At 46.5% G+C, this 20,461-nt stretch overlaps 1 protein-coding gene across 3 annotated transcripts in view; it reads left to right on the top strand.

Annotated features, from left to right (window-relative positions):
* CCNT1 (cyclin T1) overlaps positions 1-20,461 on the top strand; it is a 56,358-nt gene that overhangs the window by 21,221 nt on the left and 14,676 nt on the right. For all 3 annotated transcript variants that reach the window (XM_085600392.1, XM_085600390.1, XM_085600391.1), the window contains 2 exons: positions 6,436-6,481; positions 9,780-9,943. In XM_085600392.1, the coding sequence (XP_085456518.1) occupies positions 6,436-6,481; positions 9,780-9,943 (210 nt within the window). The remainder of the gene's footprint in view (positions 1-6,435; positions 6,482-9,779; positions 9,944-20,461) is intronic.

The raw sequence follows: 20,461 nt of genomic DNA, 5'->3' as shown, positions 1-20,461 counted from the left end.
TGATGGAAGGCCTTGAGGCTGTAATGGAGGGGGCCTGGGAAGATTGCTTGGATCCAGGAAGGCAGGAGACCCACCACCCTGGCTTCTTGCCGGAGAGATGTTGTGGGTCTGGCCAGCGTCCACCTCAACTCGCTACGAATCTTGGATACTTTTCAAGAGGGAAGGCTTCTGCACCGAATCTATGACAAAGTCAAGGAAGGTTGTCTGTTTGCCCAGGACCAGAAGACACTTTTTCTCTTTGACCACAAATCCTAAACTCAGCAGTAAATCCAGTGACGGTCACTGGTACAAGAGAAAAAGGTAGTTGAGATAAATTATGAGTTTGAAACCTCGTACCCTGAGGGATTCCACCACTGGTTTGAGGACCTTGGTGAAACACCAGGGAGCTGAGGAGAGTCCGAAAGGGAGCAGTGTGAACTTGTATACCGGATCTCTCCACCTGAACTGGAGGAAACAGCGGAGAAGGGGAATATAGGGACTGCCAGGTATGCGTCCTTTAAGTCCAAACATACCATCCAGTCGTGAGGACGAAGGAGATCATGCAGATACCTTCCATCTTGAAATGTTGGTAGATCAACCACCTGTTGAACTTCTTTAAATTGATTACAGGGCGTTGCCCCCGTCTGCCTTGTCCACCAGAAAAGGTGGTTTAGGAACCCCCATGGATGGAAGTGAAATCGCTCCTTCTTTCATCAGATCCGCCACCTCCACGTCTATTAGGGCGGCCTGATCCCCTGCAAAAATCAGCAACAAGGGCGGAAGTCTTGGACAGGGGTCCAGTAAAACTCTATGTGAAACCCTCTGGTGGTCTGTAGGACCCATGCATCGTAAGTAATCCATTCCCCATTGTGTTCGACTAGCGCTACTGGCCTCCTGCCTTGAGTTGGGGGACAGGCAAGCTCTCACTGTTGAGTCCTGAACTGCCCTCTGGAAGTGCCTCTGGAGCTGCATCCGGGGTGATCTGTCCATGTCTGGAAGAATTCTCCCTGTCTGGAGGCATCTTGCTAGTTTTTAAAGCCTCTAGGAGGACCTTGGGTGCAAAAGCGGCCAGTGGAGTGCCCTCTGCCACAACCAGCCTGACAGAAATTCTGGGGATGACAGATTTTCTTCATGGAGGTTTGTGCCTTATCTAAGGAGGTGACCGTAGAAACTAATTTGCTTGGCTCCTTAATAAAAGGCTCCCCAAACAGCCCGCCTTATGATACTGCGCCTGCCTTATGCTACTGCGCCTGTCTCTGAGGAAGCCAAAGCCCAAAATAGACTCCGGGTACAGTGAGGAATTGGAGACCATGGCCTCCTCTGCCAGGTCAGCAATTTTTTTGACTAGGCCACAAACGTCCAGAAGTTAGTCCTAGCAGGACTTCCATGATCAATTAATGCCCTTTTTTGGGTCTCTAATATATTTTTGCAAAAAGGTGGCCATAGGCGTATTGATCTCTGCAGTCACCGCCACCTTGTCCGAGAGGGTGGGGAAGGGGTATTCCGCTCTAAGGCATGCCCTGACTTCCTTTTCCAATGGCTTTCTGGGTCACACTGCCACAAACATGGAGACCTTAGTGGAAGGGGCCCACTCCGCCAAGCGGGCGTGTAAAATGTCCTTGGAGACCAACATGTCAGAGGAGTCCTCTGCGTCATTGAATGGCTTCGAGAGAGCTGGGGTCAGTGAAGGGTGCCAGGTCCGAGAGGGACCACCATCATCTTTGGACTCACCGTGGGAGTCATCCGCTTCTGCGTCCAGACAGTGAGGGGGTGATAAATCACCCTTGTCCGCCAAGGCATCAGGTGTGCTCGAGGTTGGGCAAACCAGAAAAATCTTTTTTAGGCTCTCAAATGCTCACAAGTCCATACCATGATCGGTTTTACGCTTGGGCACACGCTTAAGGGAGGGAAGAGCCTCCTATTAGACTGGGTGTCAGAACAGGCATATGTCATCTCCATGAGGCGGCATTCAAAGGGCCCCATGGCTGCGGCAACCACCTGTTGGATAGAAGCATCCACTGCCTCACAGAACTCGTCAAGAGGGAGGACCTGCATGGACACCTCCTGCATAATCCTTCTCCATAGTACCAACCAATTAAGTCCCAGTAATAGAATATTTCAGGCAGTAGGATCGGCACACTTACATGTAGCCCCTCGGGCTGAGATATGGTTCCTTAGGGTATTTTGAAAGCCTGAGGCTCTACAGTTTGGCTATTGCAACAGCCTGTACATTTTTGTCATGCTGAGCGCTAAAAAAACACTGGCTATTGTCCTGGGGCCGACTCGCCCTATTGTTACTGGGTGTCGCAGCACCTGGGCCTGACTCCTAACCAGCCGGGAGGAGTGGGGGGGGGGGGGTGCTGGAAAGCACCGGCGAAGGTGCATAGGATGCGCTAATCAGGGAATACAGACCCGCTTGCACACACTGGCGTCCGGCTGCTTTGTTTTACTGTCGTACCGACCCGTGTAACACAGGTGTAGGAAACTGGCTCTGTATATGGTAGGTCACTAGGTGCTAAACCGTGCACAGAGTCCAGGGGTTCCCCAAAAGTGTACAGGGCTCAATGTAAAACCAAAAGGGCTCTATTAGTGGTAGTGTGGGCCTTGGGCTTAACACAGAGGAGTGTAAGATATATATTGCACAACATTGACCAATAATGGACACACAACTCAAAAAGGAGATCCACATCAATTTTAGAAATGTTTTCTTTTTTTGTATCTTATTTTAAGACCAAGATCTTTTTAATAAGCTATGTTTTTAACTGAAAATACTTTACACTTTAAAAAGTTGACAGTGTAATTTCTGAACAGTTCAATGTTATCCTACGGAGGAACACCTTAATGCAGTTTAACAGGTAAGTACAACACTTACAAATCCAGTCTTCGGGACAAAAGGTAAGCAAGGGGCAAGGGCCAGGTGAGTACAAAAATTACACCACCAGGGGCACCTGGGTGCAGGGGACAAAATCAGAGTTCGGCCCAATGTGTTTCAATGGAGCCTGGGTGTGCTCGTAGCCACACTGCTTGCAGATAGGTAAATCGGTTGCAGGGGCCAAGCTTTGGGGGTTAGGACCAGTACAGGGCGGGTCCACAAAGCAGCACCAAACATACACCACCAGCGGCATAGAGCTGGCCATGTGCAGGGTGCAATTTCAGCATCAGGCACCCAATTCTTTTTAATGAGGATTCTAGTTTCAACAAACAGGCTGCAGGCGCCACACCGGAGGTTGCAGGAGGGAGACTAATGACAGTAGAGGTATGTAGAGATATAGAGTGTCATAGGAGCACCGTCTGTTCAGCTCACCAGGGGCTCCGGGTGCAGTGGTGCTTCTCAACGTCGGAGCCTTCTTCCCGAAGCCGGTCACCGTCGGGGTGAGCCTTTGGATTCACGTGGAGGCTCCGTCGTGGAGGTCAACCAACGCTGGATTTGAGGTCAGGATCACTAGGGCGACTTCACTGGACATGTGAGCGACTCGCACCGTGGGCATTGGGTGCAGAGTGGGCGAGAGACGTAGATCCGCCTGGATCCGGAGTCCTTGTAGTTGGTTTCTTCTAGACAAGGCAGCTGTCCTGTGGAGATTGGAGCCTTTATCAAAGGGTTTTCAGAGGTCACTGGCTGCAAGACAGGTCGCTGGGTCGTCGAAGCTGGAGACAGGCCGGTAGGGCTGTGGCCAAGGCAGTTGTCTTCAGTCCTCTCTGCAGAGATGTCTTCTTTCTTGGGGTGACTACACCCTCAATTATGCCATCCTCCTGTGGGAGGGAGAATAGCCCTAGCCCTGATTGGATGGGTCTCACCATCTTGAAGATGGTGGGGACTGAAATATGTGCTTCACCTCGCCTCCTCCACCTTGGGGGTGTAGTTGGCAGAGGTGGCCACACCTCCTACTCTTATAGGTTTTCCCACTTGAGTTCCCTCCCAAAGTGGGGGTGTAAACCTGGGGCTGCCATCTGCTGCTAGCTGCAGAGGCTGGGGGCCTCATTACAAAGGCCTTTGAAGCGTCTGCTTCGAGCACTGGCCCATCCTGGAGGAGGAGGTGTGGCACCTCTGCCCAGGATGTGCATTGTTTCTGGTCCCAGGGAGCAGAGGCTCTCCAACCAGGGGTTTAAAAACATGTATGTGGCAGGCTGCCTAAAGCCAGTCAGTGCCCACACCAAGGTCCTTAGGTTTTCAGGGGGCTCCTCTGAGGTGCCCTTTGAGTACATGGTGTAATAAATCTTACACTGGCATCAGTGTGGATGTATTACAAGTAGTTGTTTGATTCCAAACGCTCCTGGTTTCAGTGAAGCCATCATGGTGCTGTGGAACTAGAGTTGTCGAGTTCCCAGCCCATGTACTTCTAATGGCTTACCTGGCACTTACAATATTTAAGAATTGACCTAAGTATTGTAGGTGCATATCCACTTGCAGATATTCCCTCACCTGTGGTATAGTGCACCCTGCCTTAGGGCAGGTAGGCCTGCTAGAGGGGTGACTTACCTATACCTTCAGGCAGTGCAGACTGGCATGGCACCCAGGCAGGGAGCCATGTCGACGTTGTTGTTTTTCACCTCACTGGGGCATGCAAGCTGCTAGGGCAGTGACATGATCCTAGTGAGGGGGGGTCCCATGGGACTCTGTTCAGCTCCAAGGCCCTAGGTAGTAACGGGTACCATTTACTAGGGACTTTCAGGGGGGCAAAAGTATCAATTGTGGGAATGTGTTAGGGAAGAAGCACTGGTGCAGGGAACCTGTGCACTACAGTTAAAATCACATCCAAACCAGGCAAAAAGTGGGGGCTAACCATGCCAAAAGAGCCACTTTCTCACAACGGGCGTCAAGGCTTCCAGGCAGCTCAGGCACAAGGTCCGCGGGCGCACGCTTGCCAACTTCATTGAAACTGACGATATCGCTCTCTGAGCAGAGCAACGAGATGCACACTATGCTCCCTCTAGCTGACTCCAGCTTCTATCACATTCATGCGGCCTGAGACTTGCAGGGAAACCGTGAAAGGAGCAATTCAAATCGCTCCTGCGGCCATTACACGATAGCGGCAAAACACCACGACAATTGTAATAATACAATAAATACAGGGAAAAAACACCACAGTGAAAACAAGAAAAAGAGGTGACTTGACTGCATGAGCAGGAAAAGAAAGAGGAAGTTATCCAGGGGACGCTTACCTTGGTGGGTATCCTGAACTGTTTATTCGATGATCTGTGTTAACTTTTGCCCTGTACATCATGGGAAAGATAGTTTTTTTGAGTTATTTGTTGAAAACTGCTGGAAAGGAGATAAAAGAAAGTAGAGCATAATCCTCGCCTCCCGATCCTGACATAGAATTATGGGTTCTTAAAAACCAGAACAAGGCTTTTCAAATGACCTTGCAAGAAAATCTATTTGGATAAGCTTAACAAAAGCTGCATTTATTTAATAGATTACAGTGTGTTCATGTGTACACAAACACTCTTTGCAGAAGTTTCTTAAGTCTAAAAAAAGTTTGAAACAAAAGATATGGTGCCATGGACATTCAGACAAAATCAGTTGTCACACTACGAGGATTACGCAGTTTGTGGGAGTATAATTGTAGGCATGCTTGTCATTTCCTGGTTATGTGGATCTTGGCTCTCTTTCTAATTGGTCAGTGTTCCTGATAGTCCAAAATCCCCCTCAAGAAAGCTGCATTACACTGCAAGTGATGTTCTTCCCAGAGAAGAATGATTTCCACTCGTCAGTGTCCAAAACCTCAATTTTGAAAACATGAATACTTTGAACTGGAGAGACTTTCACAGCATTGCTCCCATGCCCTCCATTTTATTATCCGGTCCCACATCCCTTCTTTTTGCTCAAGGGGTTCTTCTACAGTATGCAATAGAACTGTTTATTGTTTGAAATTTTGAGTTTTCACAGAGATCCACATGGGCTTTACACCGTTTACCGATTTTTGAAACTATACAAAGTAAGAAAAATATAATTTCAATACAAATGTAAAAACCTTACACTTTTTTAACCATTGCATTTCATTTGGAGGAGACTTTATAAACTGACATGCCTTTTCTACAGATTGTTATCCAAATCTAACAAAAAGTGGTTGCAAAAACCGATGACGCATAAAGTGCAATCAGAACAAATAAAAATAACATGGTCAAGATCTTGAACACCTTTGTTACACAACTCGCACATCCTATCCTTGGCAATAATTTTCTGTCAGGCACCTGCAACAGTCCTTAGAGGTAGAGTATTCTCTTTTTTTTTTTTTTAATCGAGAAAAAACGACAAACCTCATGTTCTAAATTCCAAATCATATAGGGTTTTGGTTCTCATTCAGTGCATGAAGAAGTAATGATGCTAAATGTATCTCTGTTAAAACAGTGCCCATCTTTTTTTTTTTTACTACCGCTCTACAGTGTGCGGTTATTTGAGACAGTGATTTCCTTCTCCGATAGCATCTCACAACTCTCTCTCTTTTTTCCCTGCAGCGAGTAAAGATTTGGCCCAGACATCGTACTTCATGGCTACAAACAGGTTCTTACTTCAGAACTTATTAGCATGTTGCACCTGATATTTTGTAGTGGTTTTCTGGAGAACTTGGGTGGTAGTGGTGTATGTGTACGGATTCTGCGTTTATAGTACTAATGTAAATGTTTGTGTGTTTAGTGTGTGTGCTTTGTGTAAGCTTTCTTTTCATTTAGCATTTAATGTCTCTGTATTAGGAAGCTCCCATATATATTGACTCCGGGGGGCATAAAGTGTGTGTATAAGTAGTTGTCTTTCATGCAAGGAGTCGCAGCTTCATGAGAAGCAGGACTTTAATGAAGTCCAGATGTTTACCTCTTATCCTATGGCACTGTCCACTGGATTACTAGATCCTGAAAATGAGGTTTGTTGTCACCTAATGTGTTTTTCAAGCTTACACCTAAATTAATCTAAATGATGGACATTTTCAGCAACGTCCAAATTCACAAGACAATGTTATTTTTGCTGCTTATCAATTCTAGGTTATCGTACAGTGCACTGTTCCCCCATCCGTTTGTATAGTCTGGAAATTTTCTTTAAAAAAATATAATTGTGCTTCAACCATTCTGAATGACTTGTGATGTTATCGGCTGGAAGCCTACATTCCTTATTAATTTTTGTTTATTGGCGCAGAAGCAGAGTCATTTGTTTTGCGGGAGATCACAGTTAAAAGCAACAAAGAATTGTGGATACCTCAACACACACCAAACGTGAACACAGAGCAAAATAACCTAAGCGATAAACCTTTTCAGTAGTGCATTTCAATTATTATGGCTGTGGTGTTTTTGCAGCACAGAATGTTCTAGAGTAATATGCTGCGCATTATTCTGCTGTAAAAAAAAATTGGATTATTATTTGGAGTGGGTGATTATCCACCTCAAAAAATAATTACAACCATTGTAAGCAGAAACCTACAAAGTCACTAAGTTATCCTGAGCTTAAACCCCTGGTAGCTTTGACACAAAGCAGACTGGCTTAATTTAGGACTGTATTTAAAGTATTTATGCAGCACCAAAACAGTGATAAAGTCAAAAAACTGAATAATAAAAATCTCACACTGAATTAAAAAAAGATGGGTAAAATTTAATAAACAAAATGACAGAAGTCACTCCTACAGAACACTATCCACACGGGCATTTTATTACAGAAATGCAGTATTTAGTATCTTATATTGCATTATGGGTAAACTTATTTTTTCCCTCTGTGATTATAAATTACTACATTTCCCATTAATATATATTTGCAGCTTATGCATACATAGCTTCCTTTCCACCATGTTTGTAAAAGTGTTTGTTGTATATGGGATAAAGTACTCTTGCCGTACATTCCAGGGATTGTCCAAGTTACTGATGAGTCCATTACCATATAGAGGGCGCAGGCTGAGTTCCTTTATAAGGACATGGAACTCCGGGGTGACCTTAATATCCTTTTAGCAATGGCAGAAGGTAATTTATTCACTGTAATACATGGTCCCACCATCACCCTTCCCAGAAACCTCTTTAATATCAATTTCATTAAAAAAGGGTATAGCTCAGAATGAATACTAACACACCGAGAGTCTTTCTTTTCTGTGATAAGCCATATGCCAAAAATAAATATGTTGCCATAAATGTCGCCGTTCTGCAGATCGCTGCACATTTTAAAAAAGCAGGTCATAAGACTGAAAAGACTGTTTTTATTTTTAAAACTGCTCTGTGCCCTGTCTTTCACCTTGGCTACTGGTTCTGGCAAGCATCATGATGTCATAACTCAACTGTAATAATTTATTACACTTGAGCAGCTTCATGTTTTTATTTTTGCAGGTGAACTTGAGATGCCGCAATTCAAGTTTAATAAGGAAATTATAAACGGGCTTTTAAATAAGAATTGGAGGCTCCCATGTATTATGAGTCGTCATAGTTTAATTTGTGGCCATAATCAGATAACCTTCTAGGATTTTACTGTTGGTCATAAGAAGGAACCCAGGGTTTACACCTAAGTTAGTGGCAGCTTTTCACATTAATGAAGGCATTTAGTTACCATGTTTCCAACACCCTACAACCGCAGCAGAAAGGTTGCTACCCAACTTGATTGTTACAGGGCACTAAGATATTATGTAGAGCAAACATGGTTGTTGAGGAAGGTATAAAAGTTCTTTCTACTGCTTTCTGCCTGATGGGGAGGTGTTTCCTAAATGGAGCATATATTGGAAAATATCACTCTGGCACATTCTTAAAGCTGCAGCATGGTTTTTGTGCACCTGTTTCCAGAGTGCACTGTTTAAATATTACATCAAGGCAAGAAAGCAGAATTTGCTGAAACATTTGTTTGCTACTACTCGCACTGCACTCACTCCCATGTCCCTAAAGCAGACCTGTTGCCGTATAATCAGTGCAAAAGAGTGCGAATACATGGCTCTCATCTACATGGTAAAGGGGAGTAATTAACTCCCACAGAGTCCTGCGGTACCGGTCTGTAAAAGGGCTGCAGCGCCTCATCAGGCGTAAATATCTCTATATAAATGCAGTTATAATACTAGAAGAATATTTACAGTATAAGTACAGTATAATAAATACCAGTACATACCTCATGCCCAACAAAGTCCCCAAAAAGATATTCCCGCTTTGTGATGATAGAACTGTAAAAAGGGAAAGCATAGCTGATGTCTCCAAAATGTAACCCATCTGAATTTCACTATTCATTCAGAAAGCGCTACATAACGCCATCCGCCCAAAAAACTCCGGTACTGTTCAAAGCTCTCTGTACAATACACACTCGCACCCCTAAACTATCTTTGACATTGAAACAACTTTTGGCGTTCAGTAGCATTTTTGCAATCATTTGGGAAAGGGGTGCATGATGTAGCAGCCATTGTGCTGTCCTTTATTTTGGGATCCTGCATGTGTTTCGTAGACAGGACAAACCTATGTGTGGGGTTGGGGTGTTTGCATATGTTTTTGTATTGAGGGCAGCAAGACAGGACAGGAATGACTGTGTTTTTGATTTGCCCTGGTCTGTGTAAGTGTTTGGGCTGAATTTTTGCGGGTGTGTCTCTGTGTCTGGGGTAGGAGAGACGTTTGTATGTGTATTGAAAGAAGAGAGAAGCCTACTAGGGCGACGGTGGATTTTTTATGCATGAGTGTTTACATTTGTGCAAATATACGTTTATAAGTCAGCTGGATATAAAGCGAATGAAATGAGGCAGAAGGCCTTAAAAACTTTGAAGAGATGAAAGTGGGTGGCTCATGAAGTGTTTGTGGATTGGCCATTGCTTTATGTGGCATGCACTCACAAGATGATTCTTTTTCTTCTGTCATTCAATGAGAAGCTTGCATCTGACAACCTTCAGCCTGCAATACACTCCTCCCGTCGTGGCCTGTGTCTGTATTCATCTGGCATGCAAATGGTCCAACTGGGAGATCCCTGTGTCCACAGACGGGAAGTCCTGGTGGGAGTATGTGGATGTCACCGTCACACTCGAACTCCTGGATGGTGAGTGCCTGTTACGATGTCTTGCATCTCCTCTCTTATCCTCAGTCTGAGATTATCATTCAGCACTGCATGTCCTCTTTCACTCGGCATAGTTGTTCCTCCCACTCCATGTGAGTTTCAACGTGTGCATCCTCCCTCTCCCATTTTCCTCTCTCCTCAATTCCACTTATCCTCTTTGTTTCCCTCCAGTAATACTTTTGTTCTGGCTGTCTGAATCTGAATTGCCAGTTAATTATCATGCTGTGGAATTAGTATACTTTTGTGCAAGTAGAAAAGTAAAGTATCAGCCATTCGTTGCACCGCCTGGGATTCTGAAAGAGGCAGAGCATAACCGAGACTCTCCCTAAAACTCTTTTTACAACCCACCCTTTTTGTTGCCCTGTATATTCCTTTCATGGTTTCTGAACGAACTGTTGCTGTCTCTACTCATTGTGCTCCTCTCTTGCTGGACATCTCTTGTACCACTGCACTTTGCCTCTCCATTGTAATGATTTTTTGGGGGGATTCCTGAACTTCAAAGTTTCCACAATCGTCAGATGAATGAAAAAAAGTTTTTTAAAGCATTATCTTCCAATTCATGGTGGTGGGTGCCACCTCTGCATATCAATATTTCATCTGTGGAAGTGATGTTGCAGGTACTTGATTACATCCCCCATGCCAGTGATCCCCGTTCCTTTTTTAGGTCTCGCCTGACCCAGCGCATGCGCTGGTCTGGCGAGACATTTTGTGAGGGCTCCAAAAAGTGCTACCAGACCAGCCTAGAGCCACAGTGCATGTGCGCGGGCACGCGCTTGACCGAGCTTACATTCACATTCGCGGCCTCTTTGATGTTTGATCGCGATCACTTTCGCGGCTGCACGGCCGCTTGGCATAGCCAATAGGTCTCGCTTTTGGGACCTTATAAGTATTTAGTTATGCAACTGTTGCATAGCTAAACACTTATAAGGTCCCAAAAGCGAGACCTATTGGCTATGCCAATGCTTGTTTGTTATTGTGTCTAATTGTTTCCCCTGTGTTGTTTTTGAGTTTTGGATACAAATTAATGTTCACCTGACATCTGAACATGAAATTCCAGGATTCAAATGTTGTCTCAAGTGCAAGAGGCAGATGTCAGTGTCATGTCCTCATTTGTTATAATGTAGCATAAGCGACTGCACATCGAAGCCGAGGACCACTCCTTCGGGCATCCGTTCCGGTACATAAGCCAACATTACCACCAGGTGCTTCACCACCTTTGGGATCTGGTCAGCACCGAGGCATGGTGTCTGAGCCGAGACAGGATCCAGCGAAGACCATTGACCCCCATCAGCCCATGAGTCCGAGACCACACAACGGCGGTGAATGCTCAAAGCAGATGCCTCCGTTAAAGCAATTGGTGCTAAAGCCAACATCGACTGCCAACTCCGAAGAGAAACCCATCCTTGAAAAGCTTCAACGGGAGCTGGATTAACGGGTATGTCGCACTGTGATTCACCCCTGTACAGACAAGATCTCCAACACTGCCAATCCTCTGCCCAAAAAGCAACATCTTTCCTTTGAGGATGTTCCATAACCAGGCACGCCTTTGCATCTGGCATCTCTTAAGAGACTTCGCCTCAGGGGTCTCATTAGTCCTATTCAAACGCATGTAAATCTAGCCCCTATTCCCCAACAGAAGAATTGGGTGCACCAGTTTATTCGCACCCTACAGAGGATCATTGGGATGATTATGATGTGTAGCCCCACCAGGGACCCCGCTGGCCATGACTATATCCCTGTTCGGGCCTCCCCCCATTTGACACCACTGCATGCTAAGGTATCATCTAACATGTAGCCACCCACCACAAGATGGGCATGTACATCACCCCGAAGGATGAATTCCTAATGAAGACACTTTGCAGAACTGAGTGTTCTCTGCAATTTCCACATATGCTTAAGAGCATGACAAAATGTGTACCAGGCATTTTTAAGGAGCCCATAAAATCCTGGATTGAAAAGAAATTTCAGCCTGTACTATTGGATCCCCTATGTATCAGAGGCCATGTTCCTCCGTACTTATTGGTCGTTTCCATCACTCGGAAGAGAGCAGCTGCCCAGGTCACAGGGAATGCCCTCCCCTGATAAGGAGAGTAAGCACATTGCCACAACTGTCAAGAGGGTATAGTCTGTGTCCCCATAGATTGGCACATTGTAAATTCAGTAGGTGTCCTGTTCTGCTACCACAGGGCCCAAAGCAAAGAGGCCCTACCCCAGCATCTCTTTGACCAATACCACAAAAGGAGAAAAGTGAGTGTTGAGGAAAAAGCTATATCCAGTGCCACCATTCGGTGTACATTCGATTCTGTGGACACACATCTCTTGGCAGCTTGTCTCTGGGTTAAAGCCAAAAGTTCAACAAGATCTCATCAACCTGCCCTTTGGACGAGAAGACCTCTTCGGTCTGTAGTTTGATGAGCTGTTGGAAAAGGTAAAGCAGCACTCCAACACTGGGTACCCTTCAAGTTCCTTCAACCAGGGGCTCCTTTCGGGGGCAACAAACGAGGGGCGGGTCCAAGGTTACTTCCTCCGACCCCATACAGTCATACCAATGTGAGCAGCAGAATTACCTCCAACAGGAAGGTTGGGGTTATGCACGGGCGCCTTCTAGGGTAACGGCTCCAAAGGTTGAGGCAGAGGCACTGGCTCTACTCCCAAGTATTGACTTGTCCTGTATCCTCCACCATCACACTACACCTGTTGAGAGGGGATCACCACGGAACAGTGGGCTCCATCCATGGTTGAGCACAGCTACTCTATCAAGCTCATCTCGACCACACCAAATATCCCACACCGTGCACACACCCTCAGCCCAGGACACCTCGCTCTTCTGGAAAAAAAAGAGGTCCCGGGGCTCTTTTTCAAAAGTGCCATAGAGCCAGTGCCCCTCAACACTGGGGCAAAGACGTTTACTCAATGTATTTCCTCATTCCCAAAAAGAACAGCTCTCTTAGGATAGTACTTAACCTCAGGCCTCTCAAAAAATACATCATCTCGGAGCATTTCCACATGGTCACCCTACAGGATGTCATCCCCTGCTGCAGCAAAGTAACTTAATGGCCACAGTAGACCTAAAGGATGCCTATTTTCACATCCCTATCCATCTGGCCTATCGATGCTGCCTGCTCTTCATGATAAGTGGCCAGCACCAAGCCTTCAAAGTTTTTCTCCCAGACTTTGAGGGCAAGGTGGTCCGGGTGCGAACCATGCTTTACCTGCAAAAACAAGGTGGTACACACACTCCTCAACGCTTAGCACTAGCACAGAGAATTTGGCCTTGGGTTATCCACAAACACAGTGCATCTCCTGGCGGAGTACCTGCTGGAAGTCGACACTGACTTTGCAGATCCACAAGTTCTACTCCCTTACTTTTGGCGGTAGTGGAAGGAGGGCAGGGAGCGGCAGACGCACACCTCTTCACCTCATGTGAAAATCCAAATTAAATTCCCAAGCTTCGCCTTCAAGTTTCCACCCCCCCCCCCCCCCCCCCCAGCCCATGGGCAGTGCTGTGTGAATGAACTGGTCAAGGACCTTTCCATTTTTAAAAAAAAAAACAATTTAATTGAGTTTTACATAGCAGGACAGGTACATTCTAAGAAGTAAACTATAGCAAAGTACATATATTTAAATAAGCTAAATCGCTAAAAAATAATATAAACAGAATCACTGGTTATGTATAGAATCCCCACCTCTACCAATGACCTATGCTTCACGTACAATGCAACAATCATTTGACTCACATTTCAGAAGTACCTCTTATCTTTAAACAATTCTACTCTTCAAAAGCTGCCCCCCACGCATCCCTCCCCCCAGGCGTGGCACGTACAATCAGTTCTTTGATCTGCGTACTGGGGTTTCTACAGTCTAGCTACTCAAATGGAACTACAATAGTGCTTTGAGATCTAACTCTCAAGGAGGGGGTGGGCGCAATGTCTGGGTCCTCCACATCCTACTGTACACAGGGATACACTACCTAATTTGTCTCTCCAGGAGTTGCAACCATGGGATCCTAGTCATCATCAGTATCTGGGATCTCAGTAACGCCACTAATGTTTCCCATGCCTTCGCTGCCTCCAACGTCCTCTCATTTCCCGTTTTTTTGCTAATTGCAGCCTAGTTATTCCTTCACACTCCGCCCACTTAATTAGCTCTTTCTTCCACCTCTTTACATTTGAGCCTCTCTTTGCTTAGTTATCCAATTGCGGGCAATCCCAAAACATGTCGGAAATCCGCTCCCTCTCTATTGTAGCGCGGGCATGCGGCTGTGTGGGTTCCAAAATACTTATTATTCTTAGCTGGAGTGAGGTATGCTCTGTGTAAAACATAAAAGTGCACCAGTTGGAATTGAGCATTCCTGGTACTCTTCCATGCTCGTTCCACAAGATCAACCCAGACCTTCTCCGGGATCTCCTCACCTGTCAAGGACCTTTCCATATGCTTTCCCTCTCTCCCACTTCTACTGTACTTGGTGAGGAACCTGCAGCAAACATCCCTCACCCTGGTGGCTCCCATGTGGGGCAGATAACCATGGTTCTCAGCCCTTCTAGAAATGTCTGTCATCTCATTCAAGAAGCTCCCCAACAGTCCGAAACTTCTCGCCCAGAATCAAGGCAGTCAGACACCTGGACCCCATGCAACTCAATCTAGCGATCTGGCTCATTAGGTCCTACAGTTTGGCCATCTCAACTTAACCCAAGAGTGCATGATCTTCCTGAAAGAAGCCAGTAGGGCTACCGCACATGCTATGTTGCTAAGTGGAAAATATGAGTTCACTACTGTACCCCAAACAATATCAATGCCCTTACACCTATAGGTCGAGACATTATCTGTTACCTCTTACATTTGTGAAAATTATGACTAGCTAACGCCTTGACTCACCTACACCTAGCTGCTATTGCTGCATACATGTAGAACAGGGAACACTTCTCCCTCTTCAAGATCCCTGTTATCAAAGCCTTCATGGAGTGCCTTAAACATGTCTTCTCACCTAGCGTGCCACCTGCACCCGTCTGGAACCTGAAGATTGTCCTTACCAGACTCGTAGGGGCTCCCTTTGAACCACTTCATTCTTGCCATTTTCAGTTCTTCTCCTGGAAGGTCGCCTTTTTAGTAGTCATAATGTTCCTTGGATGTATTCGTAAACTACATGCCCTCACACTACATTGACAGGATTGTCCTTAGAACCAACCCCAAGTTCCTGTCTAAGGTGGTCTCTCCCCTTTCCTCCTTACCAGACAATTGAGCTACTGGTTTTCTTCCCACAACCTGACTCAATATGTAGATATTTGTTGTCTTTTAACAACCTTACAAAGGCCATCCAGTAGCTAAGGCAGATATTGTCAGGTGGATTGTTTTTTTTTTTTTTTTTTTTTTTTTTTTTTTTTTTTTTAAACCTTTATTTCGGTAGATGCACAATACACAGCGTCTGCCTACAACCCCTCGGGGCCGGCCGCTATGACATTGGAGAACATAGAAACAATAATGTCAGGATAAGAAAAGGTTTAATTTTATGGTTTTGTCGAGTACAACATAGTGTACTTCGAAAAGAGTCGAAGCTAATCACTGACCAGGAGAGACATCACCGTTCACGGAGCACCCAGAAGGAAGCGTTATATAGGAAGGCATTGGTAAGGAGACAGGTGGCCACCATCCAGGAACTAAGAGCATACAATATACCACAGAATGATAAAACACAATAAGCTCCTTACTAACACTGAACCCCGACCCCGAAGAAACAAAGAAACATAAAAGAAAAAGAAACCAAAAAGGAAGGGAGAAAGAAAGAGAGAGAGGGCCATAGAGACGAAGAAGACATAGAACACATCCCATCCCCCCACCCTGCATACCAGCGGAAGGCCATGGCCCACCCCCCCCCCAATAGGCATGCCTGTCGCCCCAAATGAACCCCAAGTAGGAAAGAGAGTCCGGAGAGTGGGAAATAACCTCCCAGTCTCCGACTCCCAGAGAAGGCAGGAGGAGGAAATGTTACATACTCCCGGTCACCACAGCCCATTAAGCATCCCCCACCCTGATAATCATCAGCACAACTGAAGAAGCAAGCAAAGCGGCAGGTGGGGAGACTCCATTCCAAATGTGCGAGCAAGGCAGATAGTTAGCAGCCTCATCCTAGTCCCCGCCCGCCAATACGTACAGCAAATTAAAGAAAATCGCCCAGCCCCGGCCCGATCCTGAGCGGCCCCACAGATCCACCCCCGCGGTAAACAGTAACAATTTACACACATGCGGCACAACCGATACATAAGCAAATATTCTAGTCCGGGTCATGCCAGGCGATCAAGCAGGATCATCAAGGGAGGCAACATCAACCCTGGCCTGAACGCGGAGACCCCACCAAACATGGCCGCCGCTGGGAGTGTACCTCAGGCAGAACAAAGGAGCAAGATGGCCGCTCACGGCAAAGAAGACGCAGAGGGAGAAGAAGCGAGAGTTCCCAGTCATAGACCATCACCACATCGATAGTGACAAACACAGTTTTCCCCACCGAACGGCACACACTCCGGCGATGTTGAGGCAGACACGGCAACACCCGCAGAGGCAGAGTCTCAGTTTGTAAAGTGGAAGGGAGCTTTGTATCTGCAACTTGAACATTAGAAAAACCCTCGACACTGTAACCAGGGAGAGGACGATCCATAGTATCCCCCTGCCGCCAATTTGTATCCGCCTCGAAGGGAATGAGAGGCATTGGGGGGTCAGACAACCGCAGTAGTTCCCTGGATGGCATAGCAGCATCGATCTTCCACTCCAGTTCTCGAGTGCGTTGGCACCATGTCGCCCGCAAGTCCCCCAGGGCTAGAAGGATATCACCATAGGTCAGGTCTGCTCCCTGCTGCAGCATGCCGACTGTATGTAAAGGCGCCATCGGGACACCCTCCAGCTCGACAGCAGGCAGTGAAGCCTGCGTCAGGGACATGGCGGCCTCCGCCTCTCCGGCGAAGCAGACCGACACCATTTCCGCCGCCAGCCCACCTCGGAGGGGTGAGGGCGACTCCATAGGGCGGAGGAACAATAGTGAGGGCAAGAGGAGTTGCTGCTCGCTATACGGGGCTCACACGATGGGAGAGCCCTCGGCTGTATTGCAATGCGGGTGGTGGGCGCTCTCAAACGGTCACCGCTCTGACCGCTGGTAGGAGGACAAAGGAAGATTCGCCAGCCCGGACCCAATCGTACAGGAATTCTCTCCGTCGCGAAGAAGGCTCCGCCAGGCCGCCCACTCCACGTCCGGTCACATTTCCCCCGGCGCCGGTCCAGCCCCAGGTCGTCTCACCGTACGTGATAAGCGGTGTCCGGCGGTGGTGGTCGGGCCAGAATGCGTGGGCACAGTCCAAAGTCGGCAAACTCTATGAATCCTCGATCAAAAAAGCCGGCGGGAACATCGGAGGAATGCGGAAAGTATCAGCGCATTCGTGGGTACATTTGCTCGCGCCGTAGGCAGGATTAAAAATCAGGATGTCATGTAAACAACAGACGGGCTGCGGAGCCGGGAGCTCAGACGTCCTGTCCGTCCGCCATCTTGGCTCCTCCCGTCAGGTGGATTGTTAAATGTATCCAAACCTATTACCGTAACGTGAAGAGCGCTACTTGCCCCCTCAGGCCTCACTCCACCCACAAACAGCAGGGCTCTATGGCCTTTCTGGGGAATATACATCCTAAAGCTTTGCAAAGCAATATTGTATGGCCATTGTGGCAAGGCAACTGGCGAGAGTAGGGCAGACTCTCCTTAGGACTTTGTTTTAGACCTCTGCACTGTCTACTGGCAAGCCATCGCTTAGTGAAGTAGTGCTTTATAGTCGCTACAGACCATGTGTATCTAAAGCCACATATGCTATGAATGGATTATGTTGCCTACTGTAAGCATCTTATCGTCACATGTAGTGCTGTCTATTCACTTGTGCCTACCCGGAAGCCAGTGTTTGCTAAAGATATTTTCAACCTACATAATTATTTACACTACACGCAGGGCCACTTTCCTATCTTACTTACTATTCCATACCTACTCTCTCCTGCTGTGCGGAAAACAATCGATCAATGGGGCCTATGCCCATGCACGTTCATTACCAGAGGAGGAGTCACCGAGGCCTTGTGGCTCCAAAGACATTGTCAAAGAAAAGCATGTTGCCATGGCCGAGCCCAACACTAGATGGCAGGAGTATGCAAGGCGTGTGAATTTACAGCACTACATGTGACAAACGGATGCTTACTGGCTAAGTAAGATAATCTTTTCCTGGATTTAGGAAGTCACTGTATTCACAACCAAGAAATCCGGCTGCAGTACTAAGCAAGCAGTAGCCTCATCCTCATTAGAATAGAGACAGAAGAACATCACTGCATCTCCTAATCACCCACATGAACGACTAAGAAACCTCTCTAGGTTGATCTTAAAAGTACTCTCTTCGGTTTTTGGTGGAAGGTGAATAATATTCGATTAGAAATAGAAGCATGCTTCCTTCCTATTCCCATTAAGTAGCCGCCTGACTAACCTCCCAACTGTACAGATACGATGATGTATGAAGTGAAAATGTTCAACTACAAGAGGTCAGTACAAAGACTTTCACTATCAAAGAGGTTGAGGCTGGTAATAAAGATGTGTCCTTTTAAAGAAAAATGATGGAGGTCTCAGGCCAATACTAGATCAGCTATTTCCCAACAAGTTAAATGGAAAACAAAAATCAGAATGCCTCACATTTTTCAGGCCCTAAATTAGATGACTAGTTTTGCTGCATGAATCCTTTTCTGAATTCACATGCTGTACATTTTTTCCACCATGTAAGTGGGTGGGTTCTTACTTTTGTCTTCTCCTTTTACTCTTTTTCCTTGTTTTTTATTTTGGTGTGGGTGTCGTTGACCACCATTTTGGTGGTAAGTACATCCTTTGTTTGATGTTAGACAGTGCCCCAGACGTGCCTGTGCGTGGTTGCCATCTTTAAATTCTTTTTTTCACCGTTGGGTAGGGAGGTACACCAAAGGAGCTCTGAAGAATCTTGGAATATTTGCAGACAAAGGAAAGAAACGGTCGACCAAAACACCAAATATCAGCGGAGGCCATGAGAAACACCAAAGAGCAACGATAGAAGCCTTCTCGACGGGGGGCCCCAACAGCGATCACTAGGTGGATGTAGAATGCAGAGGAGATGGGGAGCTAAGTGAAATGGAGAACACACCATTTAAATTCTGCCCTAACTGCCACCACAACTTCACGTTGAGGGAACCACACAAGGTTTGTAACCTGTGCCACCCGAAGAATCATAACAACGAAGATTGTGAAGCCTGCACCCAATTCGGATCAAAGACTCACAAGATGACGGTAAAGCGATGGCTGGATCACCATGCCATGGCTTACACCCACAGACCAAAGTAGTTCCTGAAGGACCAGGGCCTCTCCACTGACAACGAGGAACATTTCAAAAAAGCAGAGCTGGCACAGGCGAGCCAGGAGCGAGGTCAAAAGAGTAGAGACAGCCACAAAGGGAGCTTGGGTCGCCAAAAAGGCCAAGCAGCAGAAGGTAATAAAAGACCTAAAACACTGAAAGTCACCTCGACAGTCAGAGTTTGGCACAAACAGAAAGAGCTGCAAGGGTCCCGACCAAAGGACAACGATGTGGGCAAACATTTGCGCCAACCGTTAACACCAGCGGGCATAAAGGAGGGGGAGAAGGTAAGGGAGCAAGGCGGCCCCAAAGAGAAAACTCTCCTCTACAACTGACGCTGAAAGCTCGCTGGAGGGTCGTGAAGAAAAGACGCCGACTCAACACTGAAATGGCGGTGCTCCTGTAGGGCAAAGAGGAGTTTTTTTGTATACTTTAGTGTGTTGCCCTAAGTGGATGGGTATGCACAGACATGGGTCCAATACGCACAGTGTCACTAGAACCAAGCCGTACCTGGTTGATGAGCCCTAACTAGGGTAAAACTGGTCCTGGGTTGCTTGTGTTCCAGTTCAGAGAGGGCCTGGCAGTTCGGGCGGAGCTGTTCCTATTGGAGCAGGGTCAATACAGATTTGCATATGGTTGGATCTGAACATCTTCATAGATGATAAATTTACAGAAATAATTGTTTCCAGCTGCTGCAATATCTTTCTGTAGATGCTTCATCGCCCTCCCAAATCCTTCCTTCCATACCTACCGCTGCTTGTGAGGGGCTAATTATTTGGCTTTGCTTTTTTGTACTTGTTACTATAATGCTGCCACTGTCTTGACGTCACTTGCTTGAGTTGTATGTTTTTGGACCTGCAACATTAGCTTCATGGGTGAAGAAAGCAGATCTGTGGTTGATGCCAAGGTTGTCCCACTTAGTGATGATGTAAAAGAATTTCCAGTTCTAACGTGACTCCCAGAAAACTTCAAATATGAGGACTGCCAGAAGAGTGTAACTGCTATAAAAAGTGTTTCTGAAAGATAAAGTAACATGGACTCATTTTCACTGCCCTTCTTTGTCACCGCCCTCCTGCTCCCTCACTGCCTTCTACCAGTCTTCACCTTGGTATTTGAA

This window comes from Triturus cristatus, chromosome 4_2, assembly GCF_964204655.1.
Source record: "Triturus cristatus chromosome 4_2, aTriCri1.1, whole genome shotgun sequence".
Taxonomy (NCBI): Eukaryota; Metazoa; Chordata; class Amphibia; order Caudata; family Salamandridae; genus Triturus; species Triturus cristatus.
Note: the sequence above shows the minus strand (reverse complement) of the source record. Positions and strands in the feature narration are given on the sequence as shown.